This window comes from Cajanus cajan, chromosome 3 (assembly GCF_000230855.2).
Source record: "Cajanus cajan strain Asha chromosome 3, NIPB_CcT2T_4, whole genome shotgun sequence".
Classification (NCBI taxonomy): domain Eukaryota; kingdom Viridiplantae; phylum Streptophyta; class Magnoliopsida; order Fabales; family Fabaceae; genus Cajanus; species Cajanus cajan.
In genome coordinates this window covers 54909463-54922468 of record NC_138519.1, presented here as the reverse complement: position 1 = coordinate 54922468, position 13006 = coordinate 54909463, and the positions used below count along the sequence as shown (strand labels likewise).

The 13006-nt window shown below is 41.6% G+C and overlaps 1 protein-coding gene across 1 annotated transcript in view; it reads left to right on the top strand.

The window, feature by feature from the left end:
* Window positions 1–5504: 5504 nt before the first annotated feature.
* Window positions 5505–13006, top strand: part of LOC145955791 (uncharacterized) — a 34237-nt gene continuing 26735 nt past the window's right edge. Inside the window, exon 1 of the mRNA XM_083070973.1 lies at window positions 5505–12954. Coding sequence (XP_082927099.1) covers window positions 12673–12954 — 282 coding nt within the window. The 5' untranslated portion in view covers window positions 5505–12672. The remainder of the gene's footprint in view (window positions 12955–13006) is intronic.

The following is a 13006-nucleotide window of genomic DNA, read 5'->3' as shown; positions in this document are numbered from 1 at the left end:
TTTCTGCAAGCCTCTCCAGGCTCAATTATTCTGAAAGAGTATTATTTCAGCAAGCCTCTCCAGGCTCAATTATTCTGAGAGTATTATTTCGGCGAGCCTCTCCAGGCTCAGTTATTTTGTACAAACTGATGAGTATTGTTTCGGCAAGCCTCTCCAGGCTCGGTTATTCTGCGGGAGTATTATTTCGGCAAGCCTCTCCAGGCTCAGTTATTCTGTGCAATCTGTTTGTTGGATTTTCTATATCCTTGCCTTTTTTCATTTTCGGCTTTTTCTGTATTTTGCCTTTTCTTCTGATTTGGCTTTTTCTGTATTTTGCCTTTTTTATGTTTTTTGTCATTTTTTGGCTTTTTTCTGTATTTTTGCCTTTTCTGTTGTTTTTCGGCTTTTTCTGTACAGAAATGTCTCAGTTATTATGAGAGAGTATTATTTCGGCGAGCCTCTCCAGGCTCAATTATTTTGAAAGAGTATTATTTCGGCGAGCCTCTCCAGGCTCAGTTATTTTGAGAGAGTATTATTTTGGCAAGCCTCTCCAGGCTCAGTTATTCTGAGAGTATTCTTTCGGCAAGCCTCTCCAGGCTCAGTTATTCTGAGAGTATTCTTTCGGCAAGCCTCTCCAGGCTCAGTTATTTTGAGAGAGTATTATTTCGACAAGCCTCTCCAGGCTCAGTTATTCTGAGAGTATTCTTTCGGCAAGCCTCTCCAGGCTCAATTATTTTGAGAGTATTCTTTCGGCAAGCCTCTCCAGGCTCAGTTATTTTGTATGACGCTGTTGATTTTCTGAATCTTTGCATTTTGTTTGCTGCTGTCATACACAAGCAATTTTTCCTATTTTTTCTAATTTATGTAGTTGCCTCATGACGAGGTCTTTGAAAATTTCTTTATGGCCAATACGGCCGCATCCATTTCAGTACGCCCGTATTGAGTTGAAATTTTGTTCATAACCCTGATTTTAGTACGGGTGTACTGAACATGGTACGGGCGCATTGTTTTTTCTGAAATTTATATTTTTTATTATTATATTTTTTTTTGTTTTTTCAATAAACAGAGAATAAGTGATCTTCCAGTACACCTATCATCTGTATGCATGTATGCAGTATGATGCACCTAATTCTATTTGATTCTTTTTTCAAAAGAATTAACCGATGCGTTTTTGTGTTTGGATTTTGCCATTCCTCCAGACGGACTATGCTCTGCCGATTTCTGTTACCGAGGAATGATGCATATTTGATTTTGGTGTCATCAACCAAATGATCCTTCCCTTTCTTTAGAAGATGTGTCAACCCTCCTATTGACCACTATATCTCCATGTTTCCACTAGATTATTCAAAAATCGTTGGGACAAGAGAGAAAAGAAGGAAAGGATATATTTTCAAAAGTTTGTGTTTTAGAGGGGATTATTTTATTTTTGAAAAATTGTTTTTGTAAGCATGGATGGCCAAGGTAGGCTTATTGTGTTTTAGGTTTGTTCGATTAAACACTTATGAGGTTAAGCACATCTTTGTTATTAATGATTGTGCTTTGACAACTTGGATAGCTTTTCTTGAGCCCCTTTGTTGAATTCAATTGATGGTACCATCATGGATTTATTATTATTCTTTTTCTTTTTTGATGGCTCTTACTTTTGCCTAAAACACCCATTTGTGGTGTCTTAGCGGGCTTTTGTTTTTATTCATTATTTTGTAACCCTAATTTTTGCCTAGGTCACCCTTTTGTGAGATTCCTAGCGAGTCTTTTGCTCTTATTTTGTAACCCTAACTTTTGCCTAGGTCACCCTTTTGTGGGATTCCTAGCGGGTCTTTTGCTCTTTAGGATTTCTTTATCCATGATGGCACTTATTGAGGCCAAGAAAAGGTGCTCCAAGTTGACACACACACTTCCACATAAAAATGATGTGGGTTTATTATTATTAAGATGATTTTAACCTCATTCATGTTTATTCAAACAGGGTTAAATAATGTGGTCTAGAGATTTATTGCAAGCAAGAAAAGAAGCAATAAAGAATTAATGAAGAATGATTTTATTATAATCATAATGGAAACATGTGCCCTATCGAGGCTCGGGGGTCGGGCTGTCCCCGAGGAGTGATCTCTAATAGTTACTGAGTCTATACATCCCTATCGGAAGGAGAAACATTTGACGACGACGACCGGCCTTGACGTTTGTGAACCAGCCTTCTTAAAGATCTGGCTTAAAGAACATCGAGAAGGATCTTTGTTCCTCTTCGTTTTTTGATCTTTATTAGGGTTGTATCCTAACCCTTGTTTCCCCGGATTGTCCTTGATAATGGGTAGCTCCGGGATTCTTTGGGAGTCCTTGCCTAAACCTTGTCTTGGCAAGTATCCGTTCTTTGTGAGCATATGAGCTACCTTCTTCATTTCTCGGGGAAACGTCTCAACATTGGCAATTTCCAATGCTTGGAAGGCGGTTTCCAAAGCTTCCTCTGCTGCATCCACATAAGGTATGTTGGATGGCTTGCTGATGAGTATGTCATCTTCAGCTTGTACAGTCACCAGTTTGTCATCCACTATGAACTTGACTTTCTGGTGGAGCGTAGAAGGAACAGCTTTCGCATCATGAATCCAAGGTCGGCCGAGGAGACAGCTGTATGCGGGAGTGATGTCCATCACTTTGAAATTCGACGTTGAAGATAGTGGGTCCAATTTGGATTGGAAGATTGATCTCTCCCACCACTTCTCTTTTAGATCCATCGAAGGCTCGAACGATCATGTTGCTCGGGCGCATTTGGATTCCCTTGATTGCCACTTGCTCGAGCGCTCTTTTTGGCATTACATTCAAGGAAGATCCATTATCTACCAAGACTTTAGCGATGTGATACTCCTTGCACTTTATAGAGATGTGCAAGGGCTTGTTGTGGTTTGATCCCTCGGCGGGGATTTCTTCATCGATGAAGGTGAGGTGATCATTAGCCTTGATGTGACTAACAATCCCCTCAAACTCGTCTTGGGAGATAGTGTGCGACACGTATGCCTCGTTCAAGACTTTCAACAGAGCTTGCCGATGCGGTTCGGAGCATAGGATCAACGACAACAGCGTAATTTTTGCTGGCGTCCTATGAAGTTGATCCACGATGGAGTACTCGCTCTGTCGGATAAATTTTAACAGCTCGTCTGTCTCTTCCTCGGATTCTTTTTCCTCGGTTTTCTTTTCTTCTTTTTCTTTATTCTTGGGGGCTTTATCATGAAGATCTTCGGGAGTGTAGATCCTACCACTCCTAGTCATGCCCCCAAGTCCAGCGATGTTGGAGATATCGCTGTCGGCAGAAGAGTGGATGTCGTATATCCACGGCACAGCCTTATTTGATTTGTAAGGGAAAGGCCTTGGAACTGTGATCCTTAATGGTGTCGGACCTTCCCCTTTGTCTGTCTTGATTACCAACAACGGAGTTGATGTGTGCTCGATTGGCACGGTTGTTGGCTTACACTTGATAACGAACGACGTGCGATCCATTCTTTGAACATACGCATCGACTAATCCTTTCTTTTTATTAATGTTTATTAATGGATTACTAGGAGAGATGTATGAATGACTCCTAGATCCCTCCATGATCTATATGCATGATATGAGATGATGGTGGTGAATATGCATGCATAGTATTTATTCAACTAAGCATTATCATGTTTTCGGGATGTCCCTAAGATGATGCATGATATTGCTTGGTTTGGATAAATAACCCTTTTTCTTTATTTCTTTGGGTATTTTGTATCTTTTTTGTATTTATTTTTTGGGTGAAAAGGGAAACTACCTATATGAATGTGATGAAGGTAGATGTTAACACCATGCAATGGAAGATCCTTATTCCTATTTATTTTTATTTAAAAAAAAAAAGGAATGTTGTATGTTTAAATAATGCAATGTATGCTCATACAATGTCACATAATCAATGCACAAACAATTCACTCATCCACGAACAGTCACGAGCGAATCACGAGGTAGGGGTATCCTGCAGAAAAGTGCATATTCAAGGTGGATCTAACTGTTCTCACCGGTCTGAGGCCCCCAAGGTGCCCCCATTATAGGGACCCAATTCCTCTCATCGTAGGTCGATGGAAAGCTCCAACGCACCGTCGGACTCAAGTTCATGGTTATCACCTTGAGTGATGTTTTCCGACAACGGTCTACGGGCACCTATAGACCCATTCGACAACCGGCCGTACTAACATCCACTCCCTATGGTTAATCACTCATGCCCCCGGGTATAGAGGGAACTGTTGTGTGCAAAGGTTTGTGTACAGTTTGTATTTCAAACAATTGCGGAATTTAAACATACAACAGTTATTTAAAGCCATATAATAAATCATGTTATTATACAAGCAAGGGGTAATGAAGTAATTTTAACTATTATTTGTTAAAATAATCTGTCACTAAATGGGACTGACTCTCGAAGCTTCCCCAGTGGAGTCGCCATCTGTCGCCACCCGGCCCGAAACGGGCCTCGGCGGTCGCGAAGACGGTCGAGCTCGCTTTTATTTTAGTTTTGAAAATGTATTGGATTATTAGAACGACTTGTTCTCAAACTGAGACCTTGTCGATCTTATCCAATTTATTTATTAAATGTCTCACCAATCCATATTAATCCCAAGCGGGACCCTCCATGGATTAGTGGTTTTCGCAAAAGGAGGGTTCGTGGAGTCGCCACCAATGTTTTACTCAAAACATTGGAAAAAGGGATAAGGCAATTGATTTTATAAATCAACTTTGGCCATTACAACCAGAGTTGGGTAAGGGAGTCGGTTACGCGTGGGGAAGGTGTTAGCACCCCACAGCGCCCCTTTCGGGTTCCCTATGACAGATTATTTCTAAAATAACAGTGTAAAATTACTAAATTACCCCTATTTATTCTAAGCAATTATAAATTAATTATCTACATGATGACAGTTTAAATATGCACACAGAAAGCAGTAAAAGAAGGGATTTTTAGAAAAGAAACCTCTTGAAGCGTGCTTTTATATTTCGTAAAACTGGGAAACTTTTTGGCGTTCCCTCGCTCTACAAGCCCGCTCACTCCTTCCTATAAAATTTTGACTATGGAAATCCGGAGGATTTCCCTTCGACTAGGTTCGAATCTCCAAGCTAAGTGCTCGGAATTCCAGAACTTCGTCGGATCGACTCCCAGAGAGATTTCTAGGGCAGAACACTGCTCAAAAACCCCAGAATACTCAAGGAGGGAGTCAAAACTGAGTATAAAAGTGTCGAATGACGTCCAATTGACGTCATATTTATAGGGAGCAGGCCCAATACGGGCCCTGGAGCCAATACGGCCGTATTGAAATTTTTGAACTTCAATACGGCCGTATTGAGTTCAATACGGGGGTATTGAAATTCAGAAATTTCAATACGGCCGTATTGAGTTCACTGCGGCTGTATTGAAGCTTCAATACGGCCGTATTGATTTCAGTACGGCCGTATTGAAGTTTCAGAAACTTCAATACGGCCGTATTGAGTTCACTGCGGCCGTATTGAAGTACGGCCGTATTGGGCTTCATTCCCTCCACTTCCTTATTTTAAGCTATTCTAAGACCTCTAGACCTACAGAGAACCCTCCTAGGGCCTTCCAGGAGTCCTTCTGGCTGATCTTCCTTCAGTCTTCGAGAGTCTTCAAGCTTTATTTCCGACCCGGACAATTTTAGGGGTCTACAATCGAGATTGAAAAGAGAGGAGTGGATGAAGTATCTCTTGCTAAGAGCTTCAAGATCATGCCCTCGTTGTCTATTAAGAAAGGCAGCAGATGTGTCGCTGAAGTGTATTACTTTGCATGGGGTCATCCAATGATACCCATGCAACATGAGGTTTTTAACCTTTTCTTCATCTGAGAGACCAGATGAATTAGCTTCCTATTTGCACTTATACATAAAGTTTTGATAAAACTTCTCTGCATCGTCTTCAGTATATATTGGTGCCCTGGTAGGATCTTGTTGCCAATTCAAGCTTACTCCTTTGTATTGGTGAATCACAACTTTCGATGGTTTGGGCATAGGTCCGAGATGGACTATAGACTCTTTCATTTTGTTCTTATCAAATGGAGGAAGACGAGGGCAGATACGATTAGGATAAACATAGATTTGTGTATTTACAGGAGTGTATAGTGATGGGGGTATGTACCATTGTAGAGGTGAATCTATGCCTAGACGTAGATGACTGATGGCTGCATAATCTGATGTCAAAAGGGACTGATAGTGTCCTATATGTACAGGGAGAAATCGAGTTGGTGGGTTGAAAAATTCTACCTTTGGTAGAGGAGATATATGCTTTCTTGAATAGTCGGAGGATGATGTTTTCTTTTTAGGGAATGAGGATGGCGACTGTTGTTGATGTAAAGGACGAATGAGTTGAGGTGTTCCTTGTGGTGGAGTTCAAACGATCTTGGACTTGATCACTCCTCCTGGGTATGTCTTCCTTTTGAAGGTTGGTGGAGGAAGAGTAGTTACGGCACCAGGTGGAAGAGCTAGATAGGTCGCAGATGGAGAGAAGAGTTTGTCTAGACAATATGATAGATATTTATACACTCCTTCCTCATATTTATACATCGGTACAGGTAGCTCATGGTGACCCACAGGAATGAAATCCTTTCCTGCTTGACCATGAGGATCAATAACAGTAAGTGCCGGGAAGTTCTTCAGTAGAAAATATGTAGAAGGAGGATGCCTGGGTTGATTTTCTGCTAGCTATGAAGTGGTCAGAGAGGATGAAGGGGATTTTTCTTTAATTCCAAAGGCAGGTGGACGAACAAGAATAGAAAATGGTGCCGGAGGAGGAGATTTCTCGAGATAGTAGTACTCTGGCCCACATGTAGGCTTGTTAGGCAGAATGGCTTCATACTTGTAAGTCTTCCCTTGCGAGTCACGCAAAGGGTTTCCTGAAGCATCCAGTATAGTTGACCCTTCTTTGAGCCACGAGTACACATGTCTGTAGTATCCTAGAGCATGTACAGTGTGCTTTTGTAAGACGTAACGTCTAGGCCAGTTGATAGGATAGCGCTCACAAAGCACACTAATTGTCCTGTCCATAATGTAAGGTCATGGCTTTGTTCTCATACCAACCCTATTTCTCTTACTGATATTTCTCTTACTGATGTTCTTATTATTAGTGAGATGGTCAGTTTTGAGGAGTTCTGCCCTTTTGCCAGAATCATCAGTTCTAGGAAAGATGATGGAGTACATGTCTGTCCCCTTATCCATTCCTACTGGTACCCTCGAGGCAAGTGGTTCTTTAAGGGAGAATGATGGAAAGAATGAAGGCATTGGAGGTAGGATCATAAGATCAGCTTTGATTGCCAACTTTCTCTTCCTCAATGCCACAGTATCTACAGTGACAACCTATAGGACAATTCAGGATTAAATAGGAATTACGAGTAGTTTGACAGGAGAAGAGAAAGATATGAAAATGCCACTTACAAATGGTGAATGTTCAGTGACAGGAGGAAGAAAAGTGTTTACAGGAACTTCAACTTGAGTTGAAGGAATTGTGACTTCAGCTGCAGGTTCAACTACCTTGGATTTTAGCTTTATCAACTTCTTCTTTTTGGGTTGATGAGGCGAAGAAGGAGGTAGTGGATCCTTTAGTTTCAATATCCTCCCTATAGTTACAAGATCTTCATCGTTAGACACTGATTATCTTTGTTGGTTGTGTAGCAACAACTAGAGGTTCATCAGCCTTAGGGGACGAAGGGTGTGGATGCTTCCTTATTGGGCAATCTACTTGTTGCTCTTCTCCGATCTCTTCTTTGATTTTTAAGATCGTCGTGGGGTCAATGATCTTGTAGCTAACGAGCATATTTCCCAGATTTGCCTTTCCGAAGACAATAGGTTGTAATCTCTTATTTCTCCCTACTGCCATGATCTTCTGCTTCTCCTCTTCCTTTCCCAACATGTGAAAGGCATGATAGACACCTTGATCCCAGAGAATCTTATTTAGGAGCATGGTGTGAACCACATAGTTTTTGCAATCTTTTAGACAACCTTTCCAATGCCTGAATAATGTTTGTGGTAGGTTGAAAGTGGTTCCAGACATCATGTGAAATAGGCAAAACTTATGAAGATCAGAGATACTATCTTTGCCTCCTATCTTATGCAGGATTGATTTGTTGATAGACTTTGGCTTTGTCACTGAGCTTGTTATAGACTGTTGGTCCTTCTTCACCTTCCTTATGAAGGGTTTTGGAGTTTAGAGACAGAGAGGATGTGTAGAAGTTTTAAGAATTTGAACGTGTAGAGTGAGGCAAGGTGTGTTGAGGAAGTTAAAAGGTTCCTTTTTTATTTTGAAACAGAAAGATATTTCTGTTATTTTTTTATTTTTTTTATTGTTTGTATGAGGTGGCATCCTTTTATCTGCCTAGTGCTGAGTGTCGCGCAATCCGCATTAATTGTAGGGTAAAGAATATAATTTTTAATTTAAATCCTAATTGACGTTTCAATTTTTTGTTTAAGTAAAACTGATTCTTTAAATGCTGAGAATGTTTGTCTCTGTTTATTCTGAACTGGTTCATTTGACTATTAATGAGAGTCATTAATTAAGAGTATGATAGTCCAAGAAAATTTTGGACGAAAAGAGAATATTTAGACGGTCGAAAGGTCATTTAGACTATTCGTCTGACATGGATTCTCAGACGTAGTAATTTCTTACTACATTCTGAGGAATATTCAGACGTAGTGGTTTACTGCATTTGTCCTCTTGTTATACTTCTAATCAAAGCTGGTTGAACAATGTATGGATATTCTAGTGCATAAGATGAATCTATTATTATGCCATATAAAGTATATTTCATTTGAGTGGATAAAATAATACCTATTTTTCCTGTGCTAGTCCTACACCTCTCTTGCTCTTCAGCCTTCCTTTCTTCCTTGATGGATCATAGTATTCTCCTGCATTTTTAGATGCTCAACCCAAGGGGTCAAGCTCTGATACCAATTGAAGTTATTGGAAAAACACATAGAAGGGGGGGTTGAATATGTAGAGTTTTCTTAACGTACGATTAATGTTTCTGAAGGGTTTATCATCCAACCTGGAAAATGTTTCGTAAAGATAATAATTGAAGTTCTTACATTTCCCTTTTCAAGATAGTTTAGTTCAAGGATAAGTAGCAGATGAAACTTTCAGTGTAATAAGCTTGTTAAGCAAAGTCAGCATCTTCATCTAAAAGTTGTTTTAAAGATGTATATAAACATTGGACGAAGTCTTTCACAAAGGTTTAATCAGTAAGGAAGATTTGCGTCTAAGTAAATAAGAAGATGCAATCATTTTATATTGGTTCGCTGAATCTAAGCTATGTCCAGTCTCCTTCAACTAAAGGATTCCACTAGATATGCAATTTAATACAAAAGTATTATCGACCACTTCTGGCCCGTTGACTTCACTCATCAATGCTAGTATCTTCTTATCAGCCTCTTCATGCTAGCATTGAGTATTATCGTCCACTCCTGGACCTGAGTATTCTCGACCACTCCTAGCCCATCGGCTTCACTCACCAATGCTAGTATTCTTAAACCACTTCTGGTTCAAGTATTCTCGACCACTTCTGGCCCGCTAGCTTCACTCACCAGCGCTAGTATTCTTAAACCACTTCTGGTTCTCCAAGTATTCTCGACCACTCCTGGCCCGTCGGCTTCACTCACTAACACTAGTATTTCCTTATCAGCCACCTCTGGCTAGCGGTGAGTATTCTTTGATAAGCCCCTTCAGGCTTTACAAGTATTCTTTTCCTAGCCCTTTTAAGCTTTGCGATGCTGGCTAGAGAGTTTTGCTTTGAGTGTATACATAACTCTCACAGAGAGGATTGGGAAATTTCCTACACTCACTAAGGTTTGCTACCTTAGTTTTACCTGTTCTTATGTCTTTTTGAAACACTAACTCACTTGTTAGAGATAACAACATATATTATATTTGTCTCACTCAAAACCTTTTTGGGAATTTCTTCATCTGACTTAACAATGGAAGGGTGAGGTAAAGGTTTTTGATGAAACGTTTGAGAGGGGGACTCTAGGTTTTGGCTCACTCCATGGGTGATGAAGGCCACTTCTAGAGTTTTCTCTCAAGGTGGAGATAGGTAGGGTTCTTGGCCGAATTTTGACCAAGAGAGACTAAGGAAAATATTAAGGCACAAAAGGCTCACTCAATATTATAATTTCCAAAGTATTTACAAGGATGCTAGCCTAGGGTATTTATAGAAGGGAGGTTGAATTTAGGGTTGCATTTGAGAGTGCATGACCGAAAAATGCAAGCCAAATGCACTTCAAATGAAACTTAAATTAACCCTAGATGCTACTTGGTGGCCAAGGATGGAATCTTTGGGTTTGGTTAAGCTACATCTAGGTGCATGATAAGACCATGCAACCTAGGTGCCCTCCACTTGGGCCTAAACCTTACCAAGTCCAAAAATAATTCCAAGACTACCAAAAAATACGTCTAGGCCTATTTTCTCACCTTAATAAAATATCCTAGTCCAAAAATAAAATCCTATAATCTAAGGCACCCCATAATACAAGCGTAAAATGAGAAATATAAGCTATGACTAAGATGCCCCAAAATACAAGGGTAAAATGGCAAATACAAGTAAAAATAAATCCTATGTCTAAGATACCCCATATCGCAACCCAAAAATTTTTTATCTTGCGACTAATGGTTTAGACATCCAATTGAAAATCTCATCAATTAGGGAATGCCCGGATACCAGACTAATCCTTAATTAATGGTTTTGAAAAATGAGTTCATGGAGTCGCCACCAATGTTTTACTTAAAACATTGGAAAAAGAAGTAAAATAAATCCTATGACTAAGATACCCCAAAATACAAGGGCAAAAATGGGAAATACAAGTAAAATAAATTCTGTTCTTACCGGAGATCTGTTGTAGAGGTGATCCGCCGAGTAAGATTTGTGAGCCTCCTTCGCGGGTACATTGGTGTTCCAAGATGGGGGTGGTACCTGCAAAAGAGACTCCGATGCTAAAGTTAGGGTTTGTATGAGTATGAGTCTCGTATAAATAATGCACGTACCTTAGTGTGAATTAGGGTTGCGTTGGGCCTTGGGCCTGAGATCAGTTATGATCTAATTAGATAGCGGATCTCGTCTAGACCGAGATCTCCTGAGATCAGTTATGATCTGATTGGATTGCGGATCTCGTTTAGACTGAGGTCTCCAAATGCGTGTTCCGAGGTCATTCCACGCAGCGATGCCGAGCTCGAGCTCGGCATGGCGGTACGGATAGTACACTAGCCCCCCGAGCTCCGAAGACCGTGGGTCGAGGAGTTTAAGACCGAGCTCGTCAGGGAGCAGTGACCTTTCACGTACGTCTTCCTGCCAAGGTGCCATGTGTCATATTTGTCGCTTCGTTCTTGAGAACGTGTGGGGGCGCGTTAATGAGGAGTGGCGGTTACGTAATGATGGTCGTGTTTTCCATAGTGGGGCTCATTAAATGAGTTGCCAGTTATGCTTTCTTTCTCCGACACGTGGCATGACCGTTTGAATTTAGGGAGTCTTTTTTTTCTCTTTCTCTCGCACCTCTTCATTCACTTTACTCTTTTCGTTTCTTCTTCTTCCTTAGCTCCTTGCGCACGCTGCTCCCTGGGTTTTCGCTCTTGCTATTCCCCTTCTCGTTTCCGGTAACCCCGTTGTCATTAGGGTTGTTTTCTGAGGGAGAGTACCAGGTACTTCCTTTCTGTAATCTTCTTTCTCCTTCTTGTCAAATATTCTCTCTTTCTTGATGGTTGGAGAGGGTGGTGTTAAATCCTCCGCGCCTGCCAAGGGCAAAGGTAGGGCGCGGGGCAAGGCAGCAGCCACCAGAACGGCCGCCGCCAAGAAGAAGAAGGTGGAGAACTCGCCTAAAGACCTCATTCCAGGCATTCCTGGGTACGATTGGGTTCGGCGTGAGATGGGTGAATGTGATCTGGAATGATCCGGCTTGAGGTCAATGTGATCTGGAAATCGTATAGAATTTGTGCCCCTTCCATCTCCTGAATGATCCGGCTTGAGCCTTGTTGGGCCGGAGAGGGTGCGTACATGGGGAAGACCACTGACCCTCCCCATTTCTATGTCTTCCAATGCTTCTTTAGGGATTTAGGTGTCTGCCTTCCTTTCACTCAATTCAAGTGCGATTTTTTGAATTTTATCAACTCGGCTCCTTGCCAGTTGCACCCAAACAGTTGGGGTTTTTTTAGGGCTTTTCAGGTCTTGTGTTCAGCTCTAGGGATAGAGGTGTCTCCTCCCGTCTTTCTTCATTTTTACCAGCTGAAGATAGGCGTTCCGCCTTACAGCATACTATCTTTGAGTGGGAGTAGGGATGGAGGTTTATTCACTCTTTACTCCCAGTCATACAAAAATTTTAAACAAGAGTTTTTCTGGGTTGCTCTTGTGGACATCGACCCGTTGGAGGACAGGGTATTCTATTTCGACGGGCTGCCGAAATTCCCCTTCTATTGGTGCCCCAAACTGTCTAGGTTTCACAGGGTGGGCCAATTGAAATTGACGGCTTCGGAGGCGGCCGCCATTGAAAGTCTTACAACGCTTCCTCGCCCGCTGGATTGCAAGCTCGTCCTGTCGCTTGCAAATTTGGCGTACAAGGAGAGGGGCCTGGAGAGTGAGTATCTCGTCCTCTTTAGATTGTTAAGGTTTGTGAGATCCTCTTTTGCTGATGTGCTTTGTTTTTTGTGCTTGTAGGTATAATGGGCAAGAGTAAATGGCGTGAGCTGAAGTACCGCTACAACGTTGCCGAAATAGAGGTCCCTGAGCCTCAAGAGGAGGAGATTTCCCCCATAAAGATCAACCGAAAAAGAAAGAAGGGTGAGAAAGAGGTCGGGGGGACCTCTACCCCTTGTGGGACGGAGGAGGTGACCTCCAAGGCTGCTGATGCCGGCGCAGTCGACCTTACTGGGAGTCCTCCGCCTGGGAAGGCTCCCGAAACGGCCACTGCAGAGACTGTTGAGCGAGCTGCTCCCTCTGCCGAGGTAAGTGTCTTGCTTTTTTAAATTTTCTTCTATGCTGGTTTTGCTTGGTTTA